We start from the raw sequence: 15,198 nt of genomic DNA on the forward strand, positions 1-15,198 counted from the left end.
CACCCTTGCTCCTGATGGGCCTGGTTAGCGCCGTGCATGGCAGCTCCCGCCATCAGTGTGTGAATGTGTGTCTGTGAATGGGTGTATGTGGAAAGAGTGTGTCAAAGCGCTTTGAGTTCTTTAAAAAAGGTAGAAAAGCGCTATACAAGTACAACCCATTTACCATTTTACCATTTAGTTTTTAGCGCTTCCTTTTGGAGTGTACTGACAGATATAAGTTAGAACTATACGCTACTTTGTATTAAAAATGGCAACAGCATGTATGAGCCAATCCGCTCCAAAACAAGAGGAAAGAGAAAAAGAAGGATCTTATTGACCACAACGTCGGACTACAATTGCAGACGAGTGCAAACTCTTCAGGTAACTCTCTAACATATATGGATATATGCGCTGACGTCACATTTGGGGAAAAACGTCACAAATTGAGCAAAATCCAAACAGCTCATTTAGAAGAAGTATGAAGGCAGGCAAGATCGCTTTATACATATCTCCGCCATGCCTCAATGGTTGGATTTCAAACTTGCAGGACTTATGCAGATCCCAAATACACAGAAACATCTACCAATTGGTAAGAAAAGTTGGTTTTGCATAATAGGTCCCCTTTAACTAAAACTCTTTTACCCTACCTTAAACTCCGAGTAGTGTGCTCGCTGGCAAATTTTGCTCTATAATAAACCCTGATGGGACATTGTATAAAACAGTTTTGAGCTAATAAATAAGTAACATTGTGGCAATATAATTGCATTTATGTCCAAATATTGGGCTCTTTTTATGTTCTATTACATCATACAAGCGGGTAATAACCTGGGATTATTCAAAATTAATCCAAATTAAAAAGTTTGATTAATCTAATTTTAAAAAATTGAGTCGTTTGACAGCACTAAATATAATGTAAAATTCAGAATATCTTCACATTTTCACAAGCATTATAGAAAATGGAAGGGTGGATAACCGAAAATCAATCAATCAATCAGAGTTTATTCATATAGCCCTTAATCACAAGTGTCTCAAAGGGCTGCACAAGCCACAACGACACCCTCGGCTCAGATCCCACATCAGGGCAAGAAAAAACTCAACCCAATGGGATACAATGAGACACCTTGGAGGGAACCGCAGATGTGGGATCAAATACTGTATACCGTAATTGTATTTAATTAAGTTATTCTAATTATTGAAAGGTCTAATATTTTCTGATAATATTCTTATGTATTATTAAGACCAAAGAAAATGTCACAAAACGATCTGTCACTTGTCCATTACAATGGAAGCAGCATCATTTAAAGGTAGCATTTTCTTACAGGATATTGTGTTTGATTAACACGTCATATTGGAGCATAGTTTGTGTCCTTTACCATGGCCATTTACCATTCATTAATTTGAAAAGACTCACACAGCACGGTGCAGGGCGACGGTTACCCCAGGCAACAAGATTCCGACCAGCGTCAACATTTTGGTCCAGTCTGGTGCAGCTGATCTGCGCTCGCCAAAACAGGAGTCAAACATGTCAGTGTGCGGTTGTCTGAGCTACACCAGTTGTCACAGTCACTGCCTGCGGATCAGCTTTGTTAATTCTCATGTTTATGTCGTAAACATACGCACATGCAGTATTACTCTTACATTCATTTATATTTGGCAGCCTGCCACAAGTAGTTGGCACTACCTGTTCGCTCTCGTTTATAAAAACCTTATAACAGGATTGTAGCTTGTTGTTGTCAATTGCAGTAGGCATCGTAGCTTAATTTCATAACACATCTGATATGCATCTGGGGGTATTAGGGTAGGTAGTTAAAAAAAACTTGAGTTTAAACCTGTTGTCAGAGTTGATTTACGCTACGTGTTGGATTCCAGATTGGCTGATCTTATAGTTCAATGAATCCTGAGTATGTTCAGTCTGAGTTAGGACCCCAATAAAAAGCCCTGATCAATGGAGCAGTGAAAATACGATTCACCACAGCAACTGGGGACAAAAAAGGTTGTCTTTCTTTAACTAGCTGGAACTGAAAGTGTTAATGCATGTTCATGGTAAGTATGAACACTTTTTTAGAAAGAAAAGTAATACAATAAAATTATTGAATCGAAGTAATTTATTGAATAGTAGTGGATTGATATTGAATGAACTATGGTATTTGTTTTAATTATATTTGAAATGTAAGGTCAATGCAAATGCTAAATTTGTAAATAAAGTATGTTTTTTTAACCAGGCACTTACTGTTATACTTAAATGTGAGATACACTGTATATCTTGAAAATAAAATAAAAATCTGCCATTTCAGGTAAGTAATCTAGCTCATATGTTAGTTATGATTACAATAATATAACTAAATAATGTATGTTTGTCTTTGTGAATTTTTTTTTTTTAGTTGAATAGGGACTGTTTGCAACCTTTAAAGGGGAACTGCACTTTTTTTTGGAATTTTGCCTATCGTTCACAATCATTATGAAAGACATGACAACGGATGGATTTTTTTTAATGCATTCTAAATAAATAAATGCGATCAAAAGTCTGCTTACAATGTAGCCTAAGGTAGCCGCTCAATTGTGCCTATAAAGCCCTTAAAAACATCCAGGTACCTCCATTAGGGTTTTATATACATGATGTAAGTATTTATGTAATGTAGTAACAGGCACATTTAATAATAACATTTAGAATTTACGTATTTTGATCATTTTAAGCATACGCTGCGCATTAATAAAAAAACGCATCAAAACGTTTGCTTTTTTTTCTTCATCACTGATTGTTACTCACTGCAGACTTTATGAGAGCCAACAAAAATAATAAAATATCACTTACTGTATAAGGTCTGCTGTCATAAGGATGCAGACTGCTAGGATGTACATATATTCACTTAGGTGATGAATGTCTCATAATCCTCGCCAAGAAACGGGCTTGAGGGGGGGACAAGTGCTTTTCGTGTCGTCCTCGCCAGTTCTAGGTCCTATATGGCTGTCAACGTGTCCCAACTTGTTAGATTACATCACCTGCCATCTACTTTTCAGATGAGATGCATGATTTATGATCTACAATAAACTTACAGGGAGCAGGGTAACGAGGAAGCAATAAAATCAGTCAATGATGTAAACATTGGCACACAGGAAGTTATTTCGGCGCCGCTATAAAAAGTTTGTCTGTGTCAGCGTTTCTAATAACAATATCACTAATACTTGGTTCATTTTAAAGTCAAGAAATGTAATTTGAGTAATGTTGGCGCTTTTTGAATGGTTATTGGATTTTATGGCCGGAATAGTATCCCTCCCATTGGCGCCGCTGTAAGTGGACTTTTATTTACGTTTATTTAATATTTAGAATGTATTAAAAAAAGAAAATCCTTCCGTCGTCATGTCTTTCATAAGGATTGTGGCAAAATTCCACAAAAAGTGCAGTTCCTCTTTAAGCAGCTGCCTAGACGGAGCTCACTTTCCGAAGTGCTGTAAGCGCTATATCGCGATACTCTTCCAGCTTTCAGCACGTATACTATGCCACGGGTAACACACACGCACACACTTTGTTGATAGCTTATCATAGCAATTTGGCAAAGTTCAGCCAATAAATTTGGCTATCATTGAATATATAGTAGTAGTAATATGTAACAACTATCAAGGGGAGGGAAAAGGGCAATATTCATATATTCATTACCATGAATTGATTTAAGTGGACCCCGACTTAATCAAGTTGAAAAACTTATTCGGGTGTTACCATTTAGTGGTCAATTGTCAGAATATGTATTGTACTGTGCAATCTACAAATAAAAGTCTCAATCAATCAATCAAATAAGTTAAAGTTAAAGTACCAATGATTGTCACACACACACTAGGTGTGGCGAAATTATTCTCTGCATTTGACCCATCACTCTTGATCACCCCCTGGGAGGTAAGGGGAGCAGTGAGCAGCAGCGGTGGCCGCGCCCAGGAATCATTTTTGGTGATTTAACCCCTAATTCCAACCCTTGATGCTGAGTGCCAAGCAGGGAGGTAATGGTTTCCATTTTTATAGTCTTAGGTATGACTCGGCCGGGGTTTGAACTCACAACTTACCGATCTCAGGAGGCGGGTTTTTCGAGGGTGGTCAGTGGGGGATGATGTCATACACAGTGGGCGTGGCCTAAACAGGAAGTTTTACGTCATGGCTGACCGCCATTTTGTTTTGTAGTTTTGTTAGGAAATCCACCGTTTTTTTGTAGTCGAGACGTCATAATGATTTATGACCCTTACAGCCGAAAGAAGGTATTTTTTTCTCTTGTATTTTTTAAATTTAAGGTATCCCCCATATTTTTTGTAGTCTAGATTCAACATTTTGTATGTTATACAGCGAGTTAGGCCAAGATCTTCTTTTTACACAAATATCAATCAATCAATCAATCAATGTTTATTTATATAGCCCTAAATCACAAATATGGAGGTTAATTTGTGTCTTTATTATGAAAGCTTTTTTTTTTTTGACACCAAATTTTTTGCATTGGAATTTTGAGAACTGATTTATTTTTACATCAAATTGTGCAGTTGATTTCATTGAAAAAAATCTGTGTTTTAAAATTCAGTGTATAAGAATTGAGTGTAAAAAAAAAAATGATGACAAAATTCAGTGTATAAAAATTCAGTGTGTCAAAATTCAGTGCTGAAAAATACGCTGCTTCAAAAAGCAAGACTCATTTCCGGTAACTTAAGACGAAAGCAATCAATCCTGTCTCTGAACCAGCCAATGAGGTGTCAAATGTGAACTCATGTGGCATGGTTCTTGCAAAACAGCATAAAAAACAGTTAACTGGGCTACCTGGGCATAACACAACATAATTAACATTTCAATGTGGCCCGCTTTATGTTTTCAAGCTAAATAAATTATTCCAATGGTTAGAATCTGCACTTTTGAGTGACAAACGGTTTCAAGGTGTCATGATCCATCCATTTTTTACCGCTTGTCCCTTTCGGAGTCGCGGGGGGTACTGCTCAGCTGCCTTCGGGCGGTAGGCGGGGTACACCCTGGACAAGTAGCCACCTCGTCACAGGGCCAACACATATAGACAGACAACATTCACACACTAGGGCCAATTTAGTGTTGCCAATCAACCTATCCCCAGGTGCATGTCTTTGGAGGTGGGAGGAAACCGGGGTACCCAGAGGGAACCCACGCAATCATGGGGAGTACATGCAAACTCCACACAGAAAGACCCCGAGCCCGGGGATCGAACCCAGGACCTTTGTATTGAATGGGGGTCTGCACTAACACCTGTTCCACCATGCTATCAAAGTAGACCTATGCGATGTATAATATATTATTATATACACTACCGTTCAAAAGTTTGGGGTCACCCAAACAATTTTGTGGAATAGCCTTTATTTCTAAGAACAAGAATAGACTGTCGAGTTTCAGATGAAAGTTCTCTTTTTCTGGCCATTTTGGGCGTTTAATTGACCCCACAAATGTGATGCTCCAGAAACTCAATCTGCTCAAAGGAAGGTCAGTTTTGTAGCTTCTGTAACGAGCTAAACTGTTTTCAGATGTGTGAACATGATTGCACAAGGGTTTTCTAATCATCAATTAGCCTTCTGAGCCAATGAGCAAACACATTGTACCATTAGAACACTGGAGTGATAGTTGCTGGAAATGGGCCTCTATACACCTATGTAGATATTGCACCAAAAACCAGACATTTGCAGCTAGAATAGTCATTTACCACATTATCAATGTATAGAGTGTATTTCTTTAAAGTTAAGACTAGTTTAAAGTTATCTTCATTGAAAAGTACAGTGCTTTTCCTTCAAAAATAAGGACATTTCAATGTGACCCCAAACTTTTGAACGGTAGTGTATAGGGCTGCAAGAACTAATCGATTAAAATCGATTCTAAAAATAGTTGGCGATTAATTTAGTCATCGATTTGTTGGATCTATGCTATGCGCAGAGGCTACTTTTTTAAAATCTTTATTTTTTTATAAACCTTTATTTATAAACTGCAACATTTACAAACAGCTGAGAAACAATAGTCAAAATAAGTATGGTGCCAGTATGCTGTTTTTTTTCAATAAAATACTTGAAAGGATAGAAATGTAGTTTGTCTCTTTTATCCGATTATTAATCGAAGTAATAATCGACAGATTAATCGTTTATCAAATTAGTTGTTAGTTGCAGTTTATTTCGATGGTGGCCGGTGCGGTCAAACTAGACATTTTAGCAGGGTAATGCCAACAATCTGTCCCGACTCCCGACGAAAATATTGTTGGGTAACTTTGCAAATACATTTGGCTAATCGACATCAGTAAAATGTGGCATAAGAATCTGTGTTGGCAAATTATTGACTTTGTTGCTATTTAGCGAGTAATCAGACCCCTCTAGATACTCGTTTTCAAAAAAAGTAACTTTTGCTTTTGGAGGAGCAATGAACATGGAGCAAGTGCTGCTGTGGGCCCCTGCCCACCATCTAAAAGCACTCACAAGCAGTTATGTCATGTTTGTGACCTCTGCATGCACTTTATTAATACAACTCAGGTTTGTGTGCAATAGTAATAAGTAATGTATCATTATTTTATGCATAGGTAATCATCAATAAGATGACTGTGTTGGTTCCATTTTCCTCCTACTTTGGCCGGCGTGATGCTTGTTGCTATGGTTACAGCCCAGCACCCTCCAGTTAATTACAGCCCTAATTTACCTTGACTGGATGCGTATAATCACTCATATTTTATGTGAGTAATAAAATTGCTAAAGTGATTGACTGTGACAAATAACATCAGTTAACGTCCTTCGTAAATATTTTCATATACATCTGAGGTGGGGCATGCAAACAGGAAGTCAAAATCCATATCCAGCGATGGTTCATAGCACACGCTGGTGTTTTAGGAGGCGGCAAAATGCAAAAAGAAGACCCCTGATGGGAATAGTCAGACAGTAGTTCATGCATTAATCTTATTATGTATTCATATATTTAAGACGCTGTTCTTCTTGGCACCCTGAAACAAAAAAAAAAAAAAGGATTCATAATGCTGGAATCCTCAAGTGAAGCTGACAATTTGCATTTTTCAGTCATTTCATTCCATCATTACCATCAACAAGGCGAGGAAAGCCTTCAATATTCTCCACCAGCCAAAGACCTCTTCGCGTTTGGAACAATCTCTCAAACCTGCAACCTTTCATGGGTCTCGCCATCACTGTACATAAAGATAATGTGACCTGACACATCTGCATCGTGTGTGTGTGTGTGTGTGTGTGTGTGTGTGTGTGTGTGTGTGTGTGTGTGTGTGTGTGTGTGTGTGTGTGTGTGTGTGTGTGTGTGTGTGTGTGTGTGTGTGTGTGTGTGTGTGTGTGTGTGTGTGTGTGTGTGTGTGTGTGTGTGTGTGTGTGTGTGTGTGTGTGTCCCTCTTTCTCCTCGGGCATGGATTGTGGCTCAAGGTATGAGCCTTATGTATGAAGAGCTTCCAAAGGTTTAACGCTCGCTGGCTTTGAGGGCATCTTTGGTTACGTAAAGTTTTTGTTTTTTTTGTGGATTCGGCGCGGTTCTTGAGAGTTACAATATACTCACCTCCTCTGACAGGCGTCTTCAAGAGATTTCAGTGAAAAGTAGTCAAAGCAAAACATGAACAACATAAAAATGAAACACAAATACATTGCATAGTTAAAAGTAACCAAAATACAAATGTTAGCGAATGTAAATGACCCTGTTGCAAGGTCTCCACTTTGCTGCAGCGCTGTTTTCTTGCTGCCGTAAGTCTCCTTTCAGATAAAATGCATCTCCCAACAAACATTGTTCCCCTTGCTTTCTAGTTCCTGCCATTATCTGAATAACCTTCGAATTCTGAGATTGTAAAAGACATTCAGCTTTTAAATATCTCTTATGTAATGTTTTTCATAGATACTTTCTCATCAAACATTTAATCAAACAACTTTTTTTTAAAGATCTTCTTCCTCACAAAAAGGTACAAATGAGTCAAAGCATACTCTCTGACCATATTGTCTGCTTTGTTTCTTTTAAGGTGCGGAAAATCTATACAGCGCACAAAATCAAAAATCCAACCTAAACTCCAAACAAAATAAACACATAGCATTTTATTATGTACCATTTTGCAATGCAACTCTGTGAGTGACAAGGGACAACAAGTGGTTACAACAAATAAAACAATAACGACGTATGCCGAGACGTTTTGAGGAGGAGAATGGTCTGTATCAACAATCTTTTTATTGAGCAAAACTGACTACACTCGGCCGAAACCACACCAAAAAAATCATTAGGAACAAAACTACTATCCAGCTAAACAAATCACATTCTGCCGAATCATACCAAAACAAACAAACGATATGTCGGACGGACAGCAGACGCTCAATTATTTGCGCCAAAATATGCACATGCACACTCTGCTCAGCCAGTAATGCATTTAAATGGCCCTGATATGTCAAAGGGCATTAATAAATCATGTTCTTTTCGAATACCTTCAGTGTTTCCCACACATTCATTTATTTGTGGTGGCCCGCCACGAAAGAATTACGTCCGCCACAAATAATTTTATTTTTTAAATGTATTTATTTATTTTTTTGTCCTGTCCAGCTTCTCAGGCAAATCATATAGTTGATGTAGATGCCCATATCGGCTGTTCAGATTTACTTTACAAAAGAGAAGCGTAGGATACTTCTCTTGTTGCCTTATTTGTATTTGACTTTATTAAATGTATTTATATTATCATTTGGTGCAGCCGGGCCGGAGCAGGAGGGGATAGAAAGAGAGAAAAAAGAAGACAGAGGGGGAAATTGTGGGGACAAGAGGGGGATTAGACAGAGAGACAAAAACAACAACAGCAAACACAACAACAACAACAACAATAGAGCGACATCAGCAAATACGACATGTACAAATATGATGGTAAAAGTAATAGCAAATAAGCAGTTAGCGAAAATAAAAAACAATACAGAAATGACAATGAGCATTATTACACTACAAATGGAGCTTTAAGAGACATTTTAGCTTTTATATTTTATAAGATATATTTTTTGTAAGAACCACAATTAATATATATATTTCAGTGAATAACTTATTGTTCAAATCTGTATATAAATATATACATAAAGTGTTGTAATTATATTGTAAAATGGATGGATGGATGGATGGACGTTTAAAACAAAACTGTTATTATTAATTTGTAAGTATACATTTTTTGAGCCTTTTTAGAGAAAATCATATCATTGTAGTAAATTATGCAAATTACTCGATGATGTAATGGTGACCACGCCATAGCCACGCCCCCACCGCCACAGGTATCTTGGCAGTTTCTGGGAAACACTGACCTTTATAACTGATAATGGTAGTTCAGCGGGGATATGCTCATTTCAAAATTTGATTTACAGCCCCGAAATATTGTTTCATTTCGATGACCCCCTCCACCGTTTGACCAATTAGAACGTCTGTGAGTGTGTCACATCCAGGTTGCCAGTTACGCACCGCCCTCTTCATCAAGTTGCTGCCACTGGTAAAGTCTGTGCTAAAAGATGCACATGCACACTCTGCTCAGCCAGTAATACGTTTAAGGCCACAAACAGTCGGACAACTCCAACACCACACATAAACTGTAACTACCAGGTTGTTCCACTTTCATGCGTTTCACACGCAGCCAATCAATATCATTAACAACGTGTTAAGCTGCATGCTAACTCTTGATCTGGTGAAACGAACGGGCACTGTACACCCACACTGCCAAATCACATTTGTGCTTATTTTAAAGATGTCAATTTATGGATATTTATTATAAAATTATATTTACATTACATACATAGATTACATACATGTTAAAAAAAAACCTCTGTATTGATGTATTTTACAGACAAGAAGTTGTATACTTTATTCCATGCTTGTGCTACAGCACACATCTTATTGTGTAAAATGTGAATGTTTTAAGGTGAACTAAATAAGATCTCTGAAAGGGGTACATGTATCTGATTCTCAATTCTCCAATTCAACATACAGTTCATGAAAAACAAGATGTTTTATTTTCATTGTCAGTGGTCCAAATCTATGATATTAGAAAATAATACCATAGAAATGACTGCTGTTATTTGACTATTAAAACAAAACATTTAACTTGTTATGTCCGGTTTGGAACAGGTGTGTGTGATGCTGGTGTGGCCACAGTGTGCCCGTCTGATGTTTCTCACATGTGGTCTAAAGCAGTGGTCCCCAACCACCGGGCCGCAGCCCGGTACCGGTCCGTGGATCGATTGGTACCGGGCCGCACAAGAAATAAAAAAATAAAAATATATATTTTTATTTTTTTAATTTTTGTTTTTATTAAATCAACATAAAAAACACAAGATACACTTACAATTAGTGCACCAACCCAAAATACCTCCCTCCCCATTCACACTCATTCGCACAAAAGGGTTGTTTCTTTCTGTTATTAATATTTCTGGTTCCTACATTATACATCAATATAGATCAATACAGTCTGCAGGGATACAGTCCGTAAGCACACAGGATTGTATTTTTTTATGACAAAAAAAATAAATAAATAAAATACCATACCCCCAAAAGCTACAATTTGATTCAAAATCGATTATTGATGCATCTTTTATTCATGGATATTGTTTTGAAAAATAGTTTTCGTTTCACTAAATAAGCATTAATCATTTGCAACTTTTAAAAACAGAGCATTGTAATAAGAAACAGTTGAACTAATTACCGTTACATTTATTAAATTAATGGAAATGTGTGCAAAACTGAAACATAAGTGCCGTAAAATAAAGGAGCTGAGCTCGATGAGGTGGCTCGCTGCACTCAGCCAAATTTTAGAAATGCCTGAATTGCTTTTTTTACAATAAACAAATAATCCATTATTGACGTTTACCTTTTTACTTTACAATCTCCTATGTCCGAATTGCGACGCATCTACAAATCGATTTCCCCCCACCTCTCGTTTAAACCACAAAGTTTTACCCCAAAATTGGTTTGACTTGAAACTTTCTCACACAGCTCAATGAGCTCTATCTACAAAACACCCCCTGTAACTTTAGGGGAAATACCCGTATCATCACAACAGCCACCAGAAATAATGATAATAGATTTGATTATCTACGCACCTTTCATTTAAATACATCTTAAAGTGCTACAGTACTGTACAAACCAATATTCAAAACAAACAAAATAGCTATTAAAACATAAAATACCAAGGCTAAAACATCATCAGTAAAGCATAAGAAACACAAAACAGTCAAAATGTTGGGTTTATTTATCTTAGTTATTTAAAAAAAATAACTTGGTCAAACGATTTTAGTGTGTGCTTTTTTGAGCACATTCAGCAATACCCCCATAACAATGACAACCGTGATATTACGTTTTTTGTTCCACTGTAGTATATGTTAAAATAAGGCAGAAAACGCCACAGATTCCAATTAATTTGACGTCTCTTCCCACCGAATTAGATCAGGTTGACATGATCTTGCCTACGTGCCTCACCTGTTCCTAAAAATGCAGAAGGAAGGCATCGTGTATTTATAGCTTTTGCAGCTCATCTCTTGTCTCCATGCCGAATTCCAGGTAATACTGTTAGTCTGCGTACAGTAGCAGAAGACTAAATGGATGGGTGTTACAGACCGCACTGCCACCATACAGCTAGAATTGTCTGTAACGTCCGTCACACTATACACCTCCTTGTAGCCACTTTGGTAAAGCCGTCTGAAGGCTGCAGCAACAGGCCCATGCGGCCATATGTTGTCGTAAATCAAAACAGGCCTCTGTTTCCCCCTCCTGCCCCATTATCTATTAATACTGCTTTTGCTCCTGCTCGCACCATGTCGCTTCCCAAAAAGTTTCCCTTTTCTTAAAAGGATCAGGCAGAAAAAGACGTCGCTTGAAAGTTTGCTCAGCTTGTGATTGATTTGCTTCTCACTCCGTGGTCTCCTGCACGTGCTCACAGCTCCAGAGTGTCGATTGAGCTGCTGGCACAGAACGCACGTACTAAATTAGGGGTTTGGGGGAGACTAATAAGGTGGTGTAATGGCCGTTGTTCCTCCGTGTCACCCACGGGAGACAAGCCTTTAATTAGCCGTACAAATAGTCAATATTTACCGATCATGTTTGTGATGTTTTGTTGAAAAGGAAAGGGATGCGTGTCGGTTGTTATGTGAACTTTTGTTTTTTTCCATCTCTTGTTTCCTTAATAATTAAAGCCGCCTCTGTCTTTTTCAGAGTCGGGAAGATGCGCATGGGATCGCCAGCAGGCAACTCGGTGAGTCTAATAACAAAAGGGAAGGAAAAGAACAAAACAAAGATTCTCAGGGAAAGCCTTTGTGAAACATCCCCGAACATAACTGTGTGAAGGCAGGTAAAGCAGTGACACTTTTAGCGGGTACAAACTGCAGGAGTATGAGCTTCCGTCATTCTGAACGCATTACACACTGCTGTAAAGCAATCAGGCCTTACTTATTAATAAATAAACATAAAAAACACTTGCGTCAAGCAAGTTATTCTTCTGCAATCCCCAAATCGGGTTGCTTTCTTTAGCTGCGCTTAGTAAAGGATGAATCTGAATTGCATGCAGTAGATTGCAGACCATCACGAGCCTTGTTCATTTGGATCAGCACCAAATGATACACCCCAACAGACTGCATTCCAGATTCCGCTTGTCGCTTAAAAGGTTCCCTGTTATGCAAAGGGTACTTTTTAATGATGTTCTTACACAAATATATGTCCCCCCCCCCTGTGTACTGTACATGCCCATCACTTCACAGAGGAAAGATTTGTAAAAAATAAATAAATAAAGTAATTCAATTTAAAAAGGCTTTGCTACACATCTTAAAATGAGGGCTGCCAATTATTTGTCAGTCGGCTACACGTGTGGGAGCTGTAAGACTGACCATTTAGTTTTTCAGAGAATAGGATGACCCAGCATGATGCTGCTGTTAAAACGTGAATAGTAATAATAATAACAATAATGATAATATTGGATTAGATACTTTTGTTGAATGTAAATTTAGGTTATTAGGATTAGCTGCAGCTAGAGAAAAAACATACAAAACATCTTACCCAACAAAAACATCCAGAATAAATAAGGATATTATGTACATATGTATAATATATGTATTATATATTATTATCATCATAAGTGTTTCAATAAAAAAAAACCATTAGGTACGTGAATCTTACAACAACCCACAATTCGATTCAGAATCGATTCTTGCAATATATTATTTGATTAAAAACATGCTAATAAAACCTTTTCAAAACAGGTTAAAAAAGTGCCACTTGGCTGCTTTGATTGATTGATTGATTGAGACTTTTATTAGTAGGTTGCACAGTGAAGTACATATTCCGTACAATTGACCACTAAATGGTAACACCCGAATAAGTTTTTCAACTTGTTTAAGTCGGGGTCCACTTAAATTGATTCATGATACAGATATATACTATCATATATACTATCATCATAATACAGTCATCACACAAGATAATCACATTGAATTATTTACATTATTTACAATCAGGAGTGTGGAGGGGGGGTGGGGTGGGGGGGTGGGGGGGGTGGGGATATGGACATCAAGTAGTGGACATAGAGAGAGAGAGAGAGAGAGAGAGAGAGAGATCAGAAGGCATAAGAAAAAGAATCTGCATTTGATTGTTTACATTTGATTATTAGCAATCCGGGGAGGGTGTTAGTTTAGGGTTGTAGCTGCCTGACGTATGATGTTTATGCGTAGCTTGTAAGCTGGAGGTGGCTTAAAAAACATATTTTAAAAATTTATTTTTAGAATATATATATATATATATTTAATGAATTGATTTAGAATAAAAATATGATATGAATGTTAATCGATTTTTTTCAGCAACCCTAAAAAACATTTTGACCGACTGAATAAGTGTCATGTTATCTACATATACTGTACATCATACAAAAGTCTGGCCTTACGTTACATATACATACAAAACATCCACAAAAAACTTCACGCAGTTGTTGTTTCCCATATTTGTCTTCATTTTGATGGCTGCTGTTTTACTAATATTTTAAATGTATCAATGTTAATGGTGAGTAGGATACAGGCGATATATGATATACATTTTTCAGAAGGTAGATCTTCTAATAATTGATGATACATTATATCATGGTAATGCATGTTGATGATACATTCTAGCTGTGTGTCACAAATGTGACAGCAACAAGCCAACTAACGTGTCCTCGACGCATTAGCGCATACTTGCTCGTGGTTAATGTCCCTCCACAGTGCAAAGCCAGTTCTAAGTCAGTAATCGTCACCTCCATGGTGGGCGAATAAACAATGTTTCTTACAAATAACATTATCACTGGAGGACGAGGAATAGCGAAACATGCGACACTACACACCGTAGGAAGATAAGCTAGCTGCAAGCTAGAGCACTTGACTTTAAAGGTGTGCGGATTGATACAAATACCGACAGTTACGATCCCAATTATAATATCATTATATGGTCGATACAACAGTGGTTAGATCAATATGTTTTATTATCAAAACATATATATTGTCGTTTTTGTTATTGTTTACATAATTAGAAAATAAGTCCCTGGACACAGGAGGGTTTTAAGGATTGAAATCAGAGCCAACTGTAGGAAAGATATTACCAGTAAATATGTAATTGATATTGTTACAACGTAAACCTGTGTTTATATCTGATTATATTTGTGATCAAAAATGGAATCATTCAATGAGCTTGATAATTTTAAGTATCGCCCCAGAGAGGGACAAGCTGTAGAAAATGGATGGATGAAATATTGATATGACTACTACTGCCCCTGAAACTACTTGCCATTGAATCAGTATACAAATTTGTAGTGTCGCCCAAAACTAATGTAAAGTATCAAACAACAGAAGAATAAGTGCTTATTACATTTGAACAGAAGTTTAGATAGAACCATGTTACAACATAAAGCAACCAGGTATTAACAGTAAATTAACAAGTAGATTATTAGTAAGTCAATACACACAAACAATACAAGGAAATTACGCACATACAGTACATCAGCAGCCAAATTAAGAGCCTAACACCTGTTTTGAAATTTTTCTGTTATCATTTATATACCAAATAATGTATTGTGAAATATATTGTTATCGCAGGAGTCTGCAATATATATCGCAATATAGATTTCAAGCTGTATATCCATACCTAGTGATGAGTTTGATATGTTCAGGAAATGAATTCCATTCTTTCATACCTTTTATAAATAACCACATACTTGATGGCATTTGTTCTTCCTTTAG

At 37.2% G+C, this 15,198-nt stretch overlaps 1 protein-coding gene across 4 annotated transcripts in view; it reads left to right on the forward strand.

The window, feature by feature from the left end:
- The window catches only part of b3glcta (beta 3-glucosyltransferase a), a 162,375-nt gene that overhangs the window by 28,087 nt on the left and 119,090 nt on the right, over nt 1–15,198 (forward strand). For all 4 annotated transcript variants that reach the window (XM_062060444.1, XM_062060443.1, XM_062060445.1 and 1 more), the window contains exon 3: nt 12,158–12,197. In XM_062060444.1, coding sequence (XP_061916428.1) covers nt 12,168–12,197 — 30 coding nt within the window. In that variant the 5' untranslated portion in view covers nt 12,158–12,167. The remainder of the gene's footprint in view (nt 1–12,157; nt 12,198–15,198) is intronic.

The sequence above is a fragment of the Entelurus aequoreus genome, linkage group LG10 (genome assembly GCF_033978785.1).
Source record: "Entelurus aequoreus isolate RoL-2023_Sb linkage group LG10, RoL_Eaeq_v1.1, whole genome shotgun sequence".
Lineage (NCBI taxonomy): Eukaryota > Metazoa > Chordata > Actinopteri > Syngnathiformes > Syngnathidae > Entelurus > Entelurus aequoreus.